This window comes from Nerophis ophidion, linkage group LG06, assembly GCF_033978795.1.
Source record: "Nerophis ophidion isolate RoL-2023_Sa linkage group LG06, RoL_Noph_v1.0, whole genome shotgun sequence".
Lineage (NCBI taxonomy): Eukaryota > Metazoa > Chordata > Actinopteri > Syngnathiformes > Syngnathidae > Nerophis > Nerophis ophidion.
In genome coordinates this window covers 49,253,309-49,277,435 of record NC_084616.1, presented here as the reverse complement: position 1 = coordinate 49,277,435, position 24,127 = coordinate 49,253,309, and the positions used below count along the sequence as shown (strand labels likewise).

The window sequence follows — 24,127 nt, the reverse complement described above, 5'->3', positions numbered from 1 at the left end:
TAATTGTGACACATATAGACAGTTTCCCAACAAATGCTTTCTGTTAGACAAGTGGTTCTCAAATGGGGGTACGCATACCCCTGGGGGTACTTGAAGGTATGCCAAGGGGTATGTGAGATTTTTCAAAAATATTCTAAAAATGGAAACAATTTAAAAATCCTTTATATATATTTATTGAATAATACTTCCACAAAATATGAATGTAAGTTCATAAACTGTGAAAAAAACTTTCGGGGCTTTTGGGGACTCTTATTTTGTTAGTGCGGGCGCGATGTAGCGGCACTTTTATTGTGAAAACAGGAACTGTGCGATCAGTCTTTAGGCTTTTGACGGGAAGTACGGTTGAAATAAAAAGTGTCTTTTTTCCTTAACACTTTTGATTGATTGATTGAAACTTTTATTATTAGATGCACAGTACAGTACATATTCCGTACAATTGACCACTAAATGGTAACACCCCAATACGTTTTTCAACTTGTTTAAGTCGGGTCATGTGACCGCCTGGCTCTGTTTGATTGGTCCAACGTCACCAGTGACTGCATTTGATTGGTGAAACGCAGGCATGCGTAGATTCTACTTTGAAGCTCTGTCATAAACCAAAACAAACATTAACAGATCGATAAAAAAAAAGTAGCGAGTAGCGAGCTGAATGTAGATAAATGGAACGGAGTAAAAGTAGCGTTTCTTCTCTATAAATATACTCAAGTAAAAGTAACAGCATGTTGCATAAAAAGTACTCGTAGAAGTACAATTTATTCCAAAAGTTACTCAAGTAAATGTAACGGAGTAAATGTAGCGCTTTACTACCCACCTCTGTATATATATATATATATATATATATATATATATATATATATATATATATATATATATATATATATATATATATGATTTGTGTGTGTAAGTGGATATGTGTGTGTATAAATGATATGTGTGTGTGTGTGTGTATGTATATGTATACATGAGGTAGATCACCTCGACTTGGTCATTTACTAAGTAATTGATAAACGTTGAAAAACTTATTGGGGTGTTACCATTTAGTGGTCAATTGTACGGAATATGTACTGTACTGTACAATCTACTAATACAAGTTTTAATCAATCAATCAATCAAATCAATGAATGCCTACTGAGGCTATGGTGCTGTTAAGTTATTGTGGCTCAATGTGCCTTTTGTTTATTTCATTTTAATGTACTATTATTTAATATATATTATTGTTTTAGTTGCTTAAGAGATATTCCTGGCTCTGAATTTGCTTATCGCTATTTTTATGTTTTTGTGCATTATTTGTTGCCGTAATCAGGTTACTCATCAGTTACGCAGTACTTGAGTAGTTTTTTCACAAAATACTTTTTACTTTTACTCAAGTAAATATTTGGGTGACTACTCCTTACTTTTACTTGAGTAATAAATCTCTAAAGTAACAGTACTCTTACTTGAGTACAATTTCTGGCTTCTCTACCCACCTCTGCTTACTTGCATAATTTAACTAACTTAAAGAATAGTATAATTCAAAATAATATTTGGACACAAATGCAATCCATCCATCCATCCATCCATTTTCTACCGCTTATTCCCTTTTTTGGGGTGGCGGGGAGCGCTGGCGCCTATCTCAGCTACAATCGGGCGGAAGGCGGGTTACACCCTGGACAAGTCGCCACCTCATCGCAGGGCCAACACAGATAGACAGACAACATTCACACTCACATTCACACACTAGGCCCAATTTTTAGTGTTGCCAATCAACCTATCCCCAGGTGCATGTCTTTGGAAGTGGGAGGAAGCCGGAGTACCCGGAGGGAACCCACGCATTCACGGGGAGAACATGCAAACTCCACACAGAAAGATCCCGAGCCTGGATTTGAACCCAGGACTGCAGGAACTTCGAATTGAGCAAAGATGAACGGGGAGATTCCGACTGGTGTGCTTGCTGGCTAATTTCCCCTTTCAAATTAAACTCAGATAGTATTTGAGATAAAACTGTTAGCAAGTTTTGCTCAAATAAATTATGTGCATCCAGTAAAACCTATAAAATTGTTTATGATATTTTGACATTTGGATGTAATAACGGCTTCACGGTGGCAGAGGGGTTAGTGCGTCTGCCTCACAATACGAAGGTCCTGCAGTCCTGGGTTCAAATCCAGGCTCGGGATCTTTCTGTGTGGAGTTTGCATGTTCTCCCCGTGAATGCGTGGGTTCCCTCCGGGTACTCCGGCTTCCTCCCACCTCCAAAAACATGCACCTGGGGATAGGTTGATTGGCAACACTAAAAAAATTGGCCCTAGTGTGTGAATGTGAGTGTGAGTGTTGTCTGTCTATCTGTGTTGGCCCTGCGATGAGGTGGCGACTTGTCCAGGGTGTACCCCGCCTTCCGCCCGATTGTAGCTGAGATAGGCGCCAGCGCCCCCCGTGACCCCGAAAGGGAATAAGCGGTAGAAAATGGATGGATGGATGGATGAATTATTTTTAGTAAATCATTTGTTTCTTACTTCAAGCTGTGTTCGAAGCCCGACTGCATCATTGGGAAAACGACTCCGCAACACCATGTGACCCAATCGTTACAATTTCAACTACCGTATTTTTCGGACTATAAGTCGCATTTTTTTTCATAGTTTGGCCGGGGGGTCGACTTATACTCAGGAGCGACTTATGTGTGGAATTATTAACACATTACCGTAAAATATCAAATAATATTATTTAGCTCATTCACGTAAGAGACTAGATGTATAAGATTTCATGGGATTTAGCAATTAGGAGTGACGGATTGTTTGGTAAACGTATAGCATGTTCTATATCAGTGGTTCTCAACCTTTTTTCAGTGATGTACCCCCCCTGAAAATGTTTTTAATTCAAGTACCCTCTAATCAGAGCAAAGCATTTTTGGTTGAAAAAAAGAGATAAAGAAGTAAAATACAGCACTATGTCATCAGTTTCTGATTTATTAAATTGCATGGCAGTGCAAAATAATGCTCATTTGTTGTGGTCTTTCTTGAACTATTTGGAAAAAAATATATAAAAATAACTAAAAACTTGTTGAAAAATAAACAAGTAATTCAATCATAAATAAATATTTCTACACATAGAGTAATCATCAACTTAAAGTGCCCTCTTTGGGGATTGTAATAGAAATCCATCTGGATTCATAAACTTAATTCTAAACATTTCTTCACAAAAAAAGAAATCTTTAACATCAATATTTATGGAACATGTCCACAACAAATCTAGCTGTCAACACTGAACATTTCAGAGTTGCATTTTTTTCACAGTTTATGAACTTACATTCATATCTTGTTGAAGTATTATTCAATAAATATATTCCTAAAGGATTTTGAATTGTTGCTATTTTTAGAATATTTTTTAAAATCTCACGTACCCCTTGGCATACCTTCAAGTATGCCCAGGGGTACACGTACCCCCATTTGAGAACCACTGTTCTACATGTTATAGTTATTTGAATGACTCTTACCATAATATGTTACGTTAACATACCAGGCACCTTCTCCGTTGGTTATTTATGCGTCATATAACGTACACTTATTCAGCCTGTTGTTCACTATTCTTTATTCATTGTAAATTGCCTTTCAAATGTCTATTATTGGTGTTGGGTTTTATCAAATAAATTTCCCCAAAAAATGCGACTTGTACTCCAGTGTAACTTATATATGTTTTTTCCTTCTTTATTATGCATTTTCAGCGGGTGCGATTTATACTCCGAAAAATACGGTACATTATTTGCAACCATCTCAGTTGTACTGTAAAAAGTTCTAATTAACCAAAAGCAACTTCACAATAGAGTAATTTTAATTAGAAAGACCTATATATATGTACTTATACCATGAACGCCTCCCTCACACTCGCTCACATGTCACCACAATAACAGCTCAGATACAAAAGACCAATTACGAAATCTGGAGAGCATAATTTCAAACAACAATCACCTTGGCTCCCACAGTATATCTCAAGGATGTGACACAAGCAATTTGCACAAGCTCCAACCCCAGTGCGGAAAAAATGTAATTAATGATATACAAAAACCACAGTGAGAAGTGCAAAATTCGTGCCAATTAGGCAAAACGCTTTAAGAGTCTAAAAGGAACTGGCTCATCACAATCTTTGGGATTATATCTCTACGAAGAACAAAAATACATGCCGTGTCCTGCTTTGCATTTGTTACAGTGTAACGTCAGGATATAAGTTTTCACTGTCCATGAAAGTTGAATGGAGGCAACTATACGCTTTTTCTTTATTAAAGGTGTTTTAGAGTTGCATCCATTCGAGTATTATATGACAATCTACACACATATTTGTATACGATTTGACTTAAGCAGAATTTAATTAGATGCACAGGCTTTCAGTGACGGGAATGCATAGGAAACACATTGTTCAATAATATTTTTTGTGCAAAATTAACAGAGTAAACATATTTCTGTTACAGAGGTCTGTCTTGCTTGAAACAGTATACATTCAGTGTCCAGCTTTATGGTCTCCAACTTTCTTCAGTACATGAACTACTTTGACATAAAAAAGGAGAGGTTAGATAAAATGTATTTTATTAATATGATTGGCAATATTTCAATTATGTTTTATTTAATAAGCAAATATTTCCACTCAAATGGTGGGGTCCTTGTATTTATGCTATATTGTGCTAATTTGTCAATAAATAAAAGCATAATGTCTGAACTGAACACTTATAAAATAGTAAGAGTTAGAGCAAATATTATTTGAGCCTTTGGGGAGCTACTGTATCACCAATTACCTGTTGGAAACCCCTTTGGTGTCACTATCACAAAGTTTAATTTCACTATCATACGAATGAAAACCCAATGTTTAACAACTTCGATACACAACTACAAACCCCGTTTCCATATGAGTTGGGAAATTGTGTTAGATGTAAATATAAACGGAATACAATGATTTGCAAATCATTTTCAACTCATATTCAGTTGAATCCACCACAAAGACAAGATATTTGATGTTCAAACTCATAAACTTTATTTTATTTTGCAAATAATAATTAACTTAGAATTTCATGGCTGCAACACATGCCAAAGTAGTTGGGAAAGGGCATGTTCACCACTGTGTTACATCACCTTTTCTTTTAACAACACTCAATAAACGTTTGGGAACTGAGGAAACTAATTGTTGAAGCTTTGAAAGTGGAATTATTTCCCATTCTTGTTTTATGTTGAGCTTCAGTCGTTCAACAGTCGTATTTTACGCTTCATAATGCGCCACACATTTTCAATGAGAGACAGGTCTGGACTGCAGGCGGGCCAAGAAAGTATCTGCACTCTTTTTTTATGAAGCCACGCTGTTGTAACACGTGCTGAGCGTGGCTTTGGATTATCTTGCTGAAATAAGCAGGGGAGTCCATGAGAAAGATGGCGCTTATATGGCAGCATATGTTGTTCCAAAACCTGTATGTACCTTTCATCATTACTGGTGCCTTCACAGGTGTGTAAGTTACCCATGCCTTGGGCACTAATGCACCCCCATACCATCCTAGATGCTGGCTTTTGAACTTTGCGTCGAAAACTGTCTGGATGGTTTGCTTCCCCTTGTGTCCGGATGACACGATGTCGAGTATTTTCCCAAAAAATTTGAAATGTGAACTCGTCAGACCACAGAACACTTTTCCACTTGGCGTCAGTCCATCTTAGATGATCTCGGGGCCAGAGAAGCCGGCGGCGCTTCTGGATGTTGTTGATAAATGGCTTTCGCTTTGCATAGTAGAGCTTTAACTTGCACTTACAGATGTAGCGACAAACTATATTTAGTGACAATGGTTTTCTGAAGTGTTCCTAAGCCCATGTGGTGATGATATCCTTTAGAGATTGATGTCGGTTTTTGATACAGTGCCGATATTATGGAGCTTAAATGCTGAATTCCCAAAATGTTTGCAATTGCACTTTGAGAAACGTTGTTCTTAAACTGTTTGACTATTTGCTCACGCAGTTGTGGACAAAGGGGTGTACCTCGCCCCATCTTTTCTTGTGAAAGACTGAGCATTTTTTGGGAAGCTGTTTTTATACCCAATCATGGCACCCACCTGTTCCCAATTAGCCTGTACACCTGTGTAATGTTCCAAATAAGGGTTTGATGAGCATTCCTCAACTATATCAGTATTTATTGCCACCTTTCCCAACTTCTTTGTCACGTGTTGCTGGCATCAAATTCTAAAGTTACTGATTACTTAAAAAAAAAACAAATGTTTATCAGTTTGAACATCGAATATTGTATGTTGTCTTTGTAGCATATTCAACTGAATATGGGTTGAAAATGATTTGAAAATCATTGTATTCCGTTTATATTTACATCTAACACAATTTGATAACTCATATAGAAACGGGGTTTGTACTATTCTTCACTGTAGGGATGGTATTGAGTGGTGCCTGGTTTCCTCCAAACATGATGCCTAGCATTCACACCAAATAGTTCAATCTTTGTCTCTTCAAACGGAATACATTTTGGATGCACTATACCTGACAGATTTGATATTCATATATGTAGATTCCTTGTCCGCAAAAAACGTTCTCCCAACTTCCCCAACTGGGACTGAACCGATTTCTGACAGGGCAAAAATACCCCCTTAGCCCGATGTAGCGCCATCCCTGCTTGCAGTGTCCTGTGTCACTCCTTTTCGTTTCATTTCATTCCCTCCTGCCTTCTCTGATGTCTACTAAATACATACTTATTTGTCCATGGCATTTTACACAGCACTGTGTCCGTCCTCACTCCTAAACACATAATAATGGGACTGTCTGTGAATATATGGCTGGTTTATAAAACTATGTGCAGTCGGTTCGTCTAAAATCCACTTCTTAACACATTTAATACACACGGGTCTGCCACAGCATAAGAAAATGGATCAGAAGTGATCTGTTGTGCTGAGCAGTCATTCCCCTCTTTTTAATCAAAAAATGACCAACAACAAATCTAGTAAAGAGGCTTTGAGACTCTCACATAAAAGCACATATCGCTCTTTTCAATGAGCAGCGAATGATGCTATGGTCCCTCTCGAATTCACAAGTACTTAAGGGTGGCTATAAGTGGTTTGAGACATCCATCGATACATTTTCTACCACTTGGCCCTGTCAGGTTAGCAGGGGGTGTTAAAGCCTATATCACTTGCATTCGGGCGGAAGGCGGGGTTCAAGTCGCCACCTCATTACAAGGCCAACACAGATACTCAGACAACATTCACACTCACATTCACACCTATGGCCAATTTAATGTTGCCAATCAACCTATACCCAGGTGCATGTCTTTGGTGGTGGAAGGAAGCCGGAGTACCCGGAGGGAACCTACGCAGTCACAGGGAGAACATGCAAACTCCACACAGAAAGACCTCGAGTCTGTGGATCGAGCCCAGGACCTTCTTATTGTGAGGCACACACACACTAACCCTTGGTCCACCGTGCTGCCCATCTGTTGAGTTCGTTAAAGAAAATTTATTTTATTCAGCCATGTAAATAAGCTAATCAGAGTCCAGCAAAACCTACAGCACAATGTGTTTCCACGTCAGACTTTCAAGCCCTATATTTGGCAGGTTTTTTTAATGTTTCTCTAAAGGGCTTTATAATAATAGAGTACTCCCATTAGCTGCATTGTTAGCCACCTCAGACTTACCGTATATTACAAATTAGAATACATAACAAAAGTCAAACATGTGTTCTTGTCTTGCATTGGGGCATTGGGATTGGGATTTATATTTATAATATATGGTATCTTATGAAAATGAATTCATTTTATCTTCACCCTATGCTTATGGCTACTATAAAACAGAGGAAATGGCCCGTGTTACACTTTGGATTCATCTCCCCGACATGAATCACCTTTTGAAAACAATTAATGCAGGGGTCACCAACCTTTTAGAAACCAAGATCTACTTCTTGGGTACTGATTAATGCGAACGGCTACCAGTTTGATACACACTTAAATAAATTGCCAGAAATAGCCAATTTGCTCAATTTAACTTTAATATATATATATATATATATATATATATATATATATATATATATATATATATATATATATATATATATATATATATATATATATATATATATATGCAAATGGGTATTTCTGTCCGTCATTCCGTCGTACATTTTTTTTCCTTTTACGGAGGGTTTTTTGTGGAGAATAAATGATGAAAAAAACACTTAATTGAACGGTTTAAAAGAGGAGAAAACTTAAAAAACAATTTAAAATACATTTTGAAACATAGTTTATCTTCAATTTCGACTCTTTAAAATTCAAAATTCAACCGAAAAAAATGAAGAGAAAAACTAGCTAATTCAAATCTTTTTGAAAAAATTAAGAAAAATAATTTATGGAACATCATTAGTAATTTTTCCTGATTAAGGTTGATTTTAGAATTTTGATTACATGTTTTTAATTGGTTAAAATCCAATCTGCACTTTGTTAGAATATATAACAAATTGGACCAAGCTATATTTCTAACAAAGACAAATCATTATTTCTTCTAGATTTTCCAGAACAAAAAATGTAAAAGAAATTCAAAATTATTCGAAATAAGATTTAAATTTGATTCTACAGATTTTCTAGATTTGCCAGAATATTTTTATTTTATTTTAATCACAATATGAAATATTTCACAAATATTCTTTGTCGAAAAAAACAGAAGCTAAAATGAAAAATTTAATTAAAATGTATTCATTATTCTTTACAATTAAAAATGTTTTACTTGAACATTGATTTATAATATCAGGAAAGAAGAGGAAGGAATTGAAAAGGTAAAAAGGTATATGTGTTTAAAAATCCTAAAATCATTATTAAGGTTGTATTTTTTTTCTCTAAAATTGTCTTTCTGAAAGCTATAAGAAGCAAAGTAAAAAAACTAATGAATTTATTTAAGAAAGTGAAGACCAAGTCTTTAAAATATTTTCTTGGATTTTCAAATTCTATTTGAGTTTTGGCTCTCTTAGAATTAAAAATGTCGAGCAAAGCGAGACCAGTTTGCTAGTAAATAAATAAAATTTAAAAGATAGAGGCAGCTCACTGGTAAGTGCTGCTATTTGAGCTATTTTTAGAACAGGCCAGCGGGCTACTCATCTGGTCCTTACGGGCTACCTGGTGCCCGCGGGCACCACGTTGGTGACCTCTAATTTAATGGCTCTGCTTGCTGGGATGTTATCTGTCCTTTTTTGCCACGTCTGTGTTTGTGTTTGCAAATCTGTATACATGCCCTGCTCCATCGGGGACAGTTGTGCTCAGCCTCTGAGTATAAAAAATTGTATCCATGAGTGAGCAATGGAAAACTTTGAGTCAGATAAGACAAATTCCCCCAGCCCCGACAGTCCTCTCTTTCCGAGTGCCTAGAAAACAAGATTATTATGTTGTAGTCTGGGTTTGTGCTGTGAGACCTTTAAGAAACCGTAGAATAAATGCATAGGGACAAATGAAAAACCCTCATAATGATTAGTCTTTAATTTGTCTTGCTGTTACACTGGACAGTCTACGTGATGGTTTAAAAATGAAAGAAAGAAAGAAAAAAAAAAACCCCAATGGGTTCACCACCCATAGCAGGGGGCCATAGAGCTGGGTGGCAGCCGAAGGCAGGGCACTAGGCGGTCCGATCCTCGGCTACAGAAGCTAGCTCTTGGGACATGGAACGTCACCTCACTGGGGGGGAAAGAGCCTGAGCTAGTGCGCGAAGTGGAGAAGTTCCGGCTGGATATAGTCGGACTTACTTCGACGCACAGCAAGGGCTCTGGAACCACTTCTCTCGAGAGGGACTGGACCCTCTTCCACTCTGGCGTTGCCGACAGTGAGAGGCGACGGGCTGGGGTGGAAATTCTGGTTGCCCCCCGGCTTAAAGCCTGCACGTTGGAGTTCAACCCAGTGGACGAAAAGGTAGCCTCCCTCCGCCTTCAGGTGGGGGACGGGTCCTGACTGTTGTTTGTGCTTATGCACCAAAGCAGTTCAGAGTACCCACCCTTTTTGGGTACACTCGAGGGAGTACTGGAAAGTGCTCCCCCGGGTGATTCCCTTGTCCTACTGGGGGACTTCAACGCTCATGTTGGCAACGCCAGTGAAACCTGGAGAGGCGTGATTGGGAAGAATGGCCGCTCGGATCTGAACCCGAGTGGTGTTTTGTTATTGGACTTTTGTGCTCGTCACAATTTGTCCATTACAAACACCATGTTCAAACATAAGGGTGTCCATATGTGCACTTGCCACCAGGACACCCTAGGCCGCAGTTCAATGATCGACTTTGTAGTTGTGTCATCGGATTTGCGGCCTTATGTTTTGGACACTCGAGTGAGGAGAGGGGCGGAGCTTTCTACCGATCACCACCTGGTGGTGAGTTGGCTGCGATGGTGGGGGAGGATGCCGGACCGACCTGGCAGGCCCAAACGCATTGTGAGGGTCTATTGGGAACGTCTGGCAGAGTCTCCTGTCAGAGAAAGTTTCAATTCCCACCTCTGGAAGAACTTCGAACATGTCACAAGGTAGTTGGTGCCTGTCGGGGCGGCAATCCTAAAACCCCTTGGTGGACACCAGCGGTGAGGGATGCCGTCAAGCTGAAGAAGGAGTCCTATCGGGTCCTTTTGGCTCATAGGACTCCGGAGGCAGTGGACAGGTACCAACAGGCCAAGCGGTGTGCGGCTTCAGCGGTCGCTGAGGCAAAAACTCGGACATGGGAGGACTTCGGGGAAGCCATGGAAAACGACTTCCGGACGGCTTCGAAGCGATTCTGGACCACCGTCCGCCGCCTCAGGAAGGGGAAGCAGTGCACTATCAACACCGTGTATGGTGCGGATGGTGTTCTGCTGACCTCAACTGCGGATGTTGTGGATAGGTGGAAGGAATACTTCGTAGACCTCCTCAATCCCACCAACACGTCTTCCTATGAGGAATCAGTGCCTGGCGAATCTGTGGTGGACTCTCCTATTTCTGGGGCTGAGGTCGCTGAGATAGTTAAAAAGCTCCTCGATGGCAAGGCCCCGGGGGTGGACGAGATCCGCCCGGAGTTCCTTAAGGCTCTGGATGCTGTGGGGCTGTCTTGGTTGATAAGACTCTGCAGCATTGTGTGGACATCGGGGGCGGTACCTCTGGATTGGCAGACCGGGGTGGTGGTTCCTCTCTTTAAGAAGGGGGACCGGAGGGTGTGTTCCAACTATCGTGGGATCACACTCCTCAGCCTTCCCGGTAAGGTTTATTCAGGTGTACTGGAGAGGAGGCTACGCCGGATGGTCGAACCGCGGATTCAGGAGGAACAGTGTGGTTTTCGTCCTGGTCGTGGAACTGTGGACCAGCTCTATACTCTCGGCAGGGTTCTTGAGGGTGCATGGGAGTTTGCCCAACCAGTCTACATGTGCTTCGTGGACTTGGAGAAGGCATTCGACCGTGTCCCTCGGGAAGTCCTGTGGGGAGTGCTCAGAGAGTATGGGGTATCGGACTGTCTTATTGTGGCGGTCCGCTCCCTGTACAATCAGTGCCAGAGCTTGGTCCGCATTGCCGGCAGTAAGTCGAACACATTTCCAGTGAGGGTTGGACTTTGCCAAGGCTGTCCTTTGTCACCGATTCTGTTCATAACTTTTATGGACAGAATTTCTAGGCGCAGTCAAGCGGTGAGGGGTTCCGGTTTGGTGACCGCAGGATTAGGTCTCTGATTTTGCAGATGATGTGGTCCTGATGGCTTCATCTGACCGGGATCTTCAACTCTCACTGGTTCGGTTTGCAGCCGAGTGTGAAGCGACCGGAATGAGAATCAGCACCTCCAAGTCCGAGTCCATGGCTCTCGCCCGGAAAAGGGTGGAGTGCCATCTCCGGGTTGAGGAGGAGCCCCTGCCCCAAGTGGAGGAGTTCAAGTACCTAGGAGTTTTGTTCACGATTGGGGGAAGAGTGGATCGTGAGATCCACAGGCGGATCGGTGCGGCGTCTTCAGTAATGCGGACGTTGTACCGATCCGTTGTGGTGAAGAAGGAGCTGAGCCGGAAGGCAAAGCTCTCAATTTACCGGTCGATCTACGTTCCCATCCTCACCTATGGTCATGAGCTTTTGGTCATGACCGAAAGGATAAGATCACGGGTACAAGCGGCCGAAATGAGTTTCCTCCGCCGTGTGGCGGGGCTCTCCCTTAGAGATAGGGTGAGAAGCTCTGCCATCCGGGAGGAGCTCAAAGTAAAGCCGCTGCTCCTCCACATCGAATGGGGGCCAGATGAGGTGGTTCGGGCATCTGATCAGGATGCCACCCGAACGCCTCCCTAGGGAGGTGTTTAGGGCACGTCCAACCGGTAGGAGGCCAAGGGGAAGACCCAGGACACGTTGGGAAGACTATGTCTCTCGGCTGGCCTGGGAACGCCTCGGGATCCCCTGGGAAGAGCTAGACGAAGTGGCTGGGGAAAGGAAAGTCTGGGTTTCCCTGCTTAGGCTGTTTCCCCCGCGACCCGACCTCGGATAAGCGGAAGAAGATGGAGAAAGAAAAAAACACTTTATATGTGAAAAAACGTGTAATCTCATGTTCCATGCATGCCCGAGTGTGATTTTGTGCAAATGCATGTGACAACCTGCATCATTGCAAAACGTTTATTTTTGTTAATTTCAGTTCCTTTCAGTCACTCAGCTCTTCTTGCAAGAATATGCTTGACTGTTTTTCTTTCTGTTCTCATTTTCACAGAGGCATTCAATTTTTTCAAGCTACAATGTGAATAATTATGAGTGCAGTGAGTGAGCTCATCTCCTATGCAGCAGTCATTTTGATCATTGTTTGCCTGCCAAGGAAAGAAAAAGAAAGGAACCACCCTTGGCAAGGTCACCATACACTCCTTCTTGGAATGCTGAATGTAATGCAGTGTTGTGGACACTGCATACTGGATGTGCATTCTAGACACTGGATACTGGATTCGTATCCTGGACACATGGTTATTGTACTAAATTTCTCCTTGGTTATGCCCTTGATAATAAGAGTAGCCTGAAATTTGATTGGGGTACACAGGGTTTCTTAACATCATTTTTGGAAGCCATGTTTTTGATTGTCTTTTGCCTTGATCCCCAAATAAGTATTTATATCAATTTCTCTTTGACGCCGACTTGTGGAATGTTTACCTTACATCTAGCAGCACATTCTTAGCTTTTTAATGATTATTATTTTAATTGGAATTAGATTATTTAACAATTATTCATTTATTGTGTCATGCTCTATATCTTTTGTAAAAGATCCGTTCAAAAAGAAAGAGAAAAAGCCATCAATCTGTCAATCCTTTCCGTGTCCGGGCCAGGTAAGGTTCCCCGTGTTGAGTCAAATTAAGCCGCCGGCTCCACTCCTGGTGGTGCCCTTCCGTCAATTCCTTTAAATTTGAGCTTAAAGGAATTGACGGAAACTCCAAAGGACTTTGAGTTTGGAGTGACGGCGTGTTATCCGGCGGTGTAACGGACTGCTTGGACCGGAGCGGCTAATGCTAGCCGACACACGGAGCGATGCTAGTTAGCCAGTGCTTCTAACGTGTCCCCCTGCAGCACACACTGGGGAAGGAGCCACGGAAAGCGGGAGAGTCTCCGGCATTGGCGCCTGTAAGCGGACGAGGACCCGGCTTTGACGACCACCAGGAGCTACCGAAGACGCCCACTGTTCCCGTGCACCCTCTTATCTCCGGGTGACGCCAGCGGGACTGCAAGGGAGAGGCCCGGCTAGCAGCTAACAGCGGCGCCACCACCACCTCGCCACCTCACGGCGGCGGGACCGACAGCTTTCTCGCGGAGGAGAGTGACCCCATCGGGACGGCGAGGCCCGGCTAGCGGCCAGCAGCGGCGCCAGACGACATCCACCCGGACCGGGCAGCGGCCAAAATCAACATGGGACCAAAGAAGGTGCTCTCTCCTGATGAAGGTGAGGAGATAAGGAGATAGCTTGAATTTTTGACAGCAGAGGTATCAGCTCTCAAGCAATACCAACAGACAATAATGCAGCTGGTGGAGGAGGTAAAAACTCTACGCGTCGAGAATGACGCTAAAGATTTACGAATAGAACAATTAACGGACTGAGTGGACGAGCTAGAACAATATACAAGAATGAACGACGTTAGTCTGACTGGGCTGAATATAAAGCCCCGTTCATATGCTTGGGCGTTGACCGCCAATGGTGGAGAGGAGCCCGGGATTTTGGACATATCCACAGAGAGTCAGGTAGCAACGTTCATGGAGTCCAAGGGTATACTAATGGACATTGCAAATGTAGAAGCTTGCCACCCACTCCATAAGAAGAAGGATGGATCAGCACCAGCAATAATAATGAGGTTCGCCAACAGGAAATATAAAACTGCATTACTAAAACAAGGGAGGAAGTTAAAAGGAACAGATGTGTACATAAATGTACATTTAACAAAGAAAAACGCAGACATAGCCAGAAAAGCACGTAGTCTAAGAAAACAAGGCAAAATACAACAAACATGGACAGCAAACTGCAAGATATTTATTAAAATAAATGGTACACCAGAGGAAACAAGAGTAATTTTCACAAGGAAAATAGCAGCGCTGGATAAATATCAATAACGATAAATAAATTAAACACAACCATGACACAAACAAACAATAATCAATCAGAAAGAGAATTTATAACCTTTTCCAGCATTGATCATAACGGGACGGAACTGGACAGTGCTATAGATCCAGATACACATTTTTTTTCTCACATGGACAATAATTGTTTATATTATACAGAAGTACAACTCAACACCAACATTAATTCCAAAAACAAATTGTCAATTATTCATATTAACTGCAGAAGCTTGTATGCCAATTTTAACAATATGAAATCATTTTTGCAACAATTTAAAGAACCTTTCAAAATTATTGCTGTATCAGAGACATGGATGGATACAAAAAAGGAATGGACTTTGGACTATAAGGATATGAACTCAATTATATTAATAGATTAAATAAGAATAGAGGCGGAGTTGCTGTGTATGTGATGAAGGACTTCCATTACAGAGTGGTAAAAAACATGTCACTAGCTATTGACAATGTTTTAGAGTGTATAACTATTGAGATATGTCATGAAAGAAGTAGAAATGAATTGATCAGTTGTATATATAGAACACCCAACTCAAGTATTGAAGGATTTGAAGACTGGATTAAGGGAACCTTCAATGGAATCCGTCATAAAGTACTTTTTTTATGTGGAGACTTCAATATAGATCTCTTGAACCCCAATAAGCAAACGTCTATTAATGATTTCATAGATGCAATGTATAGTATGAGTTTGTATCCCCAAATTACAAGGCCAACCAAAATTGCAAGTCACAGTGCTACACTTATTGATAATATATTCACTAATGTCTTTGATAATAATACAACAAGTGGACTGTTAACAACCGACATCAGCGACCATATGCCAGTTTTTATTATTCATGATGGGAATTACAAGAAGAAGAACATTGACAAAAAGACATTTCAAAGACTATGCACAAAGGAAAGAATAATTTCCTTCAAGGAGGATCTGAGGAAACACATTTGGGACAATGTATGCAATGAAGATGATGTAGATGATGCATATGGGAACTTTTTCAACACCTTTCTAACACTCTGATAAACGTTGTCCTTGGAAAGAACTTAGTAAGAAGCAAAAGAAAAACAACCAGCCATGGATGATAAAAGGACTGAGAAATGCTTGTCACAAAAAAAAAACACACATTATATTGAATATTTATAACACAGAGATCTATAGAGGCAGAAAATAAGTATAGGAAATATAAAAACAAGCTAACTGGTATACTACGAACATCTAAGAGGTAATACTACAGTCAATTATTAAACAAGAACAGAAAAAACATGAGAGCAAAATGGGGCATCCTAAATACGTGTAGCATCATCAAAAATGGTGCTACGAAAGATTACCCCAATTACTTTCTAGACGGTAATACAAAAAATGACAATATGAACCAAATAGTTGAACGGTTTAATGATTACTTTGTTAATATCGGAAAAAATCTGGAACAAAGAATTCCAAATGCAGATGACGGGTCAGTTGAGAACTTGAGTGAGCTCATAGACAGAAATCCCAATTTCATGTTTCTTAAGAAGGAAACAAAAGAAGAAGTAATCAAAGGTGTAAAAAATTGTAAATCTAAGACCTCAACTGACTGTCATGGAATAGATATGGTAACGATAAAAAAGTTTACAGAAGACCATTTCAGAATCTCTTACATATACCAGTAACGTATCATTTCTAACTGGCAAATTCCCTAACAAAATTAAAATTGCAAAAGTTGTACCTATTCATAAGAATGGAGACACACACCAGTTCACTAACTACAGACCAGTTTCATTACTTCCACAATTCTCCAAAATCATGGAAAAACGCTCATGGAGAATCAATTCGGATTTAGAGCAAATATCTCAACATTAATAGCATTAATCAAAATAACAGAGGAAATTACCAATGCAATAGACGGTAAAGAATGTGCAGCCGCAGTATTCATGAATTTAACAAAAGCATTTACACAATGAATCATTATATTTTAATACAAAAACTAGAACGATATGGCATCAGAGGTTTGGTATTGAACGAGGTAAAAAGCTATTTAACCAACAGGAAGCAATATGTGAAGATGGGTGAAAATATGTCAACACGGTTGGATATATCTTGTGGTGTACCCCAGGGATCAGTACTGGGACCAAGATTGTTCAATCTTTATACAAACGACATTTGTAAAGTTACAAAGGACTTGAAGTTGCAGACGACACAACTGCTTTCTGTTCAGGAGAGAACACACAGAAGATAATACAAATAATAACGGAAGAAATGAACAAATTAAAAAAACGGTTTGATAAAAACAGACTCTTTGAATCTCAGTAAAACTAAAAAATTGCTATTTGGTAACAGTAGAAAAGAGCATCAGACACGAATACAAATAGACGGAGTAGATATTGAAAGGGTAAAAGAAACTAAGTTTTTTGGAGTATTAATAGATGATAAAATGAACTGGAAATCTCATATACAAAACATACAACATAAGGTGGCAAAAACATTTCAATAATGAATAAAGCAAAATACGTCCTGGGCCAAAAATCACTTTATATTCTCTACTGCTCGCGAGTGTTACCATATCTGAGTTACTGTGCAGAAATATGGGTAAACAACTACAAATGTGCGCTACATTTGTTAACTGTGTAACAAAAAAGATCAATTAGAATAATACATAATGTTGGATATAGAGAACATACAAACCCTTTATTTATTAAGTCAAAAATATTAAAGTTCGGTGATTTGGTAAAATTGCAAACAGCTAAATTGATGTACAAGGCAAATTATAACCTACTACCAAAGAATGTACAACAATTATTCTCAACTGAAGAGGAGAAATATAACCTTAGAGGAAAATCTAATTTAAAACATGTGTATGCACGTACACCACTTAAAACCTTTAGCATATCAGTATGTGGAATTAAATTATGGAATGGATTAAGTAAAGAAGTTAAACATTGTACTGATATGATCCAGTTTAAGAGGCTGTTTAAATTAATAGTGCTTACAAACTGCAAAGAAGAAGAATTATGAAAAACACTTTCAACCTTATTGAAAATAAGATATTCTTCATCTCAGTATGTTAATAATGACTGAAGTAATTAAGTACATATTACAAAACTGTTGTGTTACTCATTCACGGATGTCATTTTGCTATTTTGATATTTTGCTGTAAAGAAGGTCAGTGAATGAATGTACTGTATATATTTGTGGGCGCTCTGGCATGGGAAAGAGGTAGGATTAAATAAGCTTTGCTTCTTCCTACTCCTTTTCGGACATGATGTATTGTGTATTGTGAAATTATGAAATTGCCTGATGTATAATAATTTAGGTATGTCATGTTCGAAATAAACGAAAAGAAAAGAAAAGAAAAATAAAAGAAAGGTTAAACAGTAAAATACATTTATTTTAATGTTGAGCAACCCTAAGGTACAATTACACAGGGGAACAAGAAAAAAGACTGAGGGACGTTATACATCCAGTAAAAAAAAAAATTATAATCACATATTTTTGTAGGTAAGAAGATAAGGTACAAAATTAAAACATTATGACACATGTAAACATTTTAAATAACATTTCAATACAGACCATGCAAACACAGTAACACAGATGCACTTAGCTGTGGTTTATGTCAACCACAGTCACTAGTTGCTCAAAAAGATGGTAGCCAACAATACAACAGACAGTTCTTAGCAACGCCACGAGTCAAGTAAAGTTGTATCACAATAGTGAGAGTGCATTCAGGGTTTGCTGTATTAAATAGTATGCAGTAATAAATACTGAATGTCAGTGCAGGTATAACACCTTTGTTTTTGGAAACAGAAAATGGCTACAAATAGAATTTGACTACACCAGCAGATTACTCACTCTCTCATAATTTAACAACTTGTGAACAGATCTACTTTAAAGTGAAAGTGTCCCCCCGTTGTGATTCGGACTCAAACTCTAAACTCTGTTGTGCTGACTCTACCTCTGTGGTGCAGTTTTTGATTTCGTCTCTGAGCTCAGACAACTCATGGGAATGATTTGAGAGGGTCCCATTGAATTTCAGGAGAAACCCACTTGATTGTCTTTTGAACTCTTCCCTGATGTTGTCCAGATTTTCTGCTAAATAATTAAGGCCTTTACATTGGTCCTCAACATTAGTCACACGTCCGCAAACCTCATGTACTTCTTTTTGCACCACCATGGCTGTGCTCCGACATTCTTGGACCTCCTCAGCGAGTCGCCTCTTCATCTCTTGCATCTCACCCTTAAGCCGTGTGAGTTTGCGTTCCACAGCACCAAGCATTGAAGCCTGATGTCCAACCAATTGTACCACACCCTTTATCTGTTGGGCCAGGCGTGATTCTCTCTCATGCCAAGAGCTATTTACTTTCCCCACCTGGTTGCCTACAGTTTCCAGAGAGTCTTGAAAGCCTTTCAGTGTGCTATTGACTGAGTGAACAGTAAACTTTAGGATTGTGAGCTCACCCTTGTCTTTTTCTTGGTGATCTTTGTCAGTTAGACGCTTCAGGATGTTTTGCAATGTGCTGTTGAGAATGTTCAAATGTTCACCATGTCTTTCTAGTAACCCCACAGCATTCTGATCCTCTGCTGTGACAAAATCAGAGTCCCCTTGGATGGCTGTGGGTTTTCTAGGTAAGGAACATGAGGTAGAGCATAACATTTCAAGGCTGCTCAGATGTTTTTGCACTCTGTCCACATCCATTTCTACTCTTCCCCGGAGGGACTCCAACTCTGTCTCCAGGGTTGGAACAGCATGTCCCTCCAGCAGTGCAGGGGCAGTAGCATTACCTAGTTCCTCCAAAGCCATCAGTAGACGTCCCTCCAGTTCTTGTAACTTGTCGTGCATTATAGCCTCGAGGCATTGTCCTGTTTCAGCCTTGTCTGAGATGCTTCTATTCTTTCCAGGCTCTGCACTTTTAAGTTTCCCAGTCATGTTGAGCTTAGTCTCGACATATTTTAGACGCCCCTCCAGCATGCCCTCTATGTGGTCTTTATGGCCTCCTAACTCCACTCTTAGGTGATTCTGGGACTGATTGAGGCCTCTCACTGATGTTTCTACTAAATACACCCTTGCACTGAGTTCCCTCACCGTAACACAGCAGCTTTCTTTTGTGTTTAAATGTTGAACCTGTGCCTGGAGCTTTCTGAACTCTAAACTCAAATCAATTGTACTTTTTGCAAGGGTATCTTCCATTTTTTCCTGCCTCTCACCTTGTTCCTTTTGACACTGACGATACACATCTTCTGATTTCTCCTCACATCGATCCTCTGCACTCTCCACACGCTTTTCAAACCCATCAAAAATGTCTGTCCTGGCAGCACTCAATTTGGAATCCAGCAGCTGCTCTGTAGATTTTTGGTGTTGTCCCTCAAGACGGGCAGAATCTGATACCACCCCGATTGACATCTTTTTCAGTACCCCATCATGTGTCAATACTGTGGCTTTCAGCTCCTGAAGCAAAGCTGTCTTTGCTTGTAGCTCTGTCCGGAGTTCTTCTATTCTTTCATTTAGTTTGGTAATATCTGGAATAACATGTCTGCCATCAAAGCCTTCTGCCTCAGGATCCCCTCCAGGAATCTCTACAAAGCCTATTGTGGAGGGGCTAGAATCTTCACGGGGGGCAGAGAGAGTACTAGGGGCAGCAGACAGCAGAGCTGACAGCATCATGTTGGCATCCTCTCTCAGCGAGGCTCGAAGGCTCTCTTCCAGGCCATTCACAGTTCCCCTCACAGTTTCCAAACCCTGGTTTAGACGTCGTACATCTTCCTCCATTCGATATATGCGTTCCTCCGTCTCACCGTCTAGAGCCTGGCCTAAAAGAATTTAAGAAGATATTTAGTATTATAACAGTGTCATCCACAACATAAAATAGCAACCAGCATAAATGCATAGTGAATTAATGAATCAGTGGTTTTAGATTCAAGAGTAACCTTCAGCTGGTTGGTCATCAGTTGGAGTTGTAATATTCTCCTCTGGTCTCTGTTTTATCTCATGTTCTTGTTCATGCTCTATAAGATGTTCCTCTTTGTGGTCCGGCATTGGTTCGGGTGCATCTGGATAAGGCTGAAAAGAGGTATCTCGATAGTTGGAAGACCTTGGTGGTCCAAAGTGATGCACTGAGTAAGAGTTATAACCATTGGTAGGTGGTCCTTTTGGTTGATTCCATGGGTTGGCTTTGACAAGATGGTTAATGGGTGGAGCCTTGAACATGGGACCTTTGTATTGGAATGGTGGACCTTTAAATGGGGGCATGCTTTTCATTGGATATTGGTAAGCTGGGGGCCCCTCCATGCAGCTGTAGCCAGAGTACCCAGGACAACAACGCCACTCAAGCTCTGTGACAGTTTTATGTGCCACCTTATAGATTGGCTTGTAGATCAGACGATACCTGAGAAGAACAAACAATGTGCGCAAAGTTACTTTGTTAATATCGGACTGTGCACTGTGTGTATATACGTTGTATATATATATATATATATATATATATATATATATATATATATATATATATATATATATATATATATATATGTGTGTATATGCTGTATATAGATGTTTATATATATAAATGTGTGTGTGTATATATAGGTGTGTGTGTTTATATATATATATATATATATATATATACAGTATATACTTGATGTATATATATATTAGAGCTGTCAGTGTTAATAACGTGATTAATTAAAAAAAATATTGCGTTACTCTAAATGAAGACTAATCACATCACAGTATGTGTGATTTTTGACCGGCGGAAGGCAGCACGCATTGCACGGGCAGTGATTATGTCACACGCTTGTGTGGCATAATCTGCGCCCAAACTCAGATGAAACTGTGGTAATTAGTTAGCATTTCAGCGACAAACATTTTTATCATCGGTGCACATTGAGTTTAAAATAACATCTTAAAATGAAAATGAATGTGTAGATGGCTAACGTAATGAGTTATGAACAGCAAACAGAGGATAGCAAACTATGCTGGCTGAGTTTATCTGCGTTTAGCACAGATACATTTAACAACGCATTTTCAAAATGGACAGCCCCCACACATAGGACATTAAATACTGTAAAGACCGAGTGCTGCAAGATGTCATTCATGTCGCCAACTAACGTCATACAATAAAGGTAGTTTGTACAAAAGGGAGATCAGTGCTGTCATCTGAAAAAATATTACGCCAGCAAAAACGACAGGGATTCGAGAGGCACATTGTTTAAACAACCCTGATCACATCTCTTGTCAACACACCGGCTTCCCGTCAAGGCACATCTCTCTCTCTCTCTCTCTCTCTCTCTCTCTCTCTCTCTCTCTCTCTCTCTCTCTCTCTCTCTCTCTCTCTCTCTCTCTCTCTCTCTCACACACATTCACACACACACACACACACACACACACACACTTCGGGCTTTACAATAATAGCGCAACATGTCAGAGCCGGTCCAACATCGCCAACAAAATTAAAAAAATGCTTACATTTGATTAAATAACTGGTTTACCTAAGGAAGACTAAATGCAGATGTAAATGGTGCACTATGTGAAGTTGTGTATGGATGTCTTCATTACATTGTCTATTAATATACTGTACATCTGTACCTCGTTTGCTATATTATTGCAGAAACATTCAAAATATAAATTATAAATATACAAATTTATATAAATATATATGAATTAGTTAATTGCAGTACAGTAAAACTTTGGAAATAACGTTTGTGTGACATTTTGACCACCAAATTGCATTTGTATGTAAATATTAGGGTATTTTCTTATATTCTTGTATTTTATATATATATATATATATATATATATATATATATATATATATATATATATATATATATATATACATATATAAGAAATAGACAATAGACACGAGACTAAAGTAACTTCACTCACAAAAGAGTTGGACATTTTATATATATATATATATATATATATATATATATATATATATATATACATATAAGAAATAGACAATAAATATGAGACTAAAGTAACTTCACTCACAAAAGTGTTGGACATTTTTTATGCCAGGAACACTTCTTGTACTCAGCTTTAACGTATGGGGCTGCACCGTCTTGAACAGTGAAGGACACTGTCCTTTCAATCACATACGCACAGTGATTCCTGTCAAAGAGGAGAATTTGTCAAGCCAAAAAAAAGTTATTGTATTGAAATGAAGCAATGCAAGTTTGAGAGATGAGAGAACCAAAGCTTACTTGTGCCTGCTGGTCGGTTTTCCATGCTCGTGGTGCTGAATCATTTCAGGTGTGTAGTCACTATAATGGATTGATCTGTACGGTTTTGTCTCTCCCATTGACAAATAGAGCATCATTGCTACAAATAGACTTGCTGCCATTATAAACTATTAATAAACCTGTGTTTCAAGTCAATACAAAAACATTCTATAAAAAGAAAACAACCCTCCGTTTACTGTAATGTAACAAAATATACTCTTACAAAAGCTCCCTCTTTGCTATTCAGCAGAGTGCTAACCTTGTTTGAGGGAATGACTGTGTTGGACTCCGTCAAAGGGACAACGGTGCACTGTGAGTTTGAGAGCCACTAATAGGTCCCTAAAAGGCCTTATTTACATGTCTCCTCCCCCACACCCTCCTCAATGTGACACCATTGTGCTGCTGAAGAAGAGGAGTGAACTGTCACTTTACAAACTGATTTTTTTTTGTCTTATTTGTGTTGAATGGTTAAGTAACCGTTAATGTTGATATATTTCAATGCTGGCATCATTACAAAGCAGAGAGCAGGGAAAGAGGCATCTTCAGACCTTACAAATCCCGGTGTTGTCTGTCAGAGTAAGTAATAGTCCAAAATGAAAAGAAAGTTTTCATGGAAACCTCTAAATATGTTCTTGCACACCTACTGTAAAATTGGAAGGAGGGGGATTCGATACATCTATTGTTGTATATGTATTATAACCACAAAAACAAATACTGTAGATAATTTCAACAAGTGTCCATCCATCCATCCATTTTCTACCGCTTATTCCCTTTTGGGGTCGCGGGGGGCGCTGGCGCCTATCTCAGCTACAATCGGGCGTAAGGCGGGGTACACCCTGGACAAGTCGCCACCTCATCGCAGGGCCAACACAGATAGACAGACAACATTCACACTCACATTCACACACTAGGGCCAATTTAGTGTTGCCAATCAACCTATCCCCAGGTGCATGTCTTTGGAAGTGGGAGGAAGCCGGAGTACCCGGAGGGAACCCACGCATTCACGGGGAGAACATGCAAACTCCACACAGAAAGATACCGAGCCTGAATTCAACAAGTGTGAAAATGCCAAATCCGTTAAAACGTTACCTTGCACACATGCACCTAGTATTTAAAAAATGTTTTGTATGCCACACGAATATAGATGAGGTGTAAAGTCTCATGGCATGACGTACACATCACAACACATTGCACTAAGTGGGTTTTTTCTTCTACCACAAGTCTCAATGTCCCAATGCAGGTTTCAATACCCCCAGACTGGCTCTCCAAGGCCGCGGAACATCTTGAAATCTTTGACACAAGTACATTGACTGGGTCCGAACCTCAACCTAACAGTAAACCTCCAGAATCTAGAACAAATAATTGCAAACACTTCAGTGCACATTCACACTTGTG

General features: G+C 39.9%; 1 protein-coding gene across 1 annotated transcript; it reads right to left on the bottom strand.

The window, feature by feature from the left end:
* Nucleotides 1-17,870: 17,870 nt before the first annotated feature.
* Nucleotides 17,871-23,031, bottom strand: emilin3a (elastin microfibril interfacer 3a). The gene is made up of 4 exons (XM_061904072.1): nucleotides 22,715-23,031; nucleotides 22,503-22,622; nucleotides 20,435-20,892; nucleotides 17,871-20,317 (listed from the first exon to the last, which is right to left on the bottom strand). The coding sequence occupies exons 1-4, from the start codon at nucleotides 22,852-22,854 to the stop codon at nucleotides 18,393-18,395; spliced, it is 2,643 nt and encodes an 880-aa protein (XP_061760056.1). The 5' UTR covers nucleotides 22,855-23,031; the 3' UTR covers nucleotides 17,871-18,392.
* Nucleotides 23,032-24,127: the final 1,096 nt, after the last annotated feature.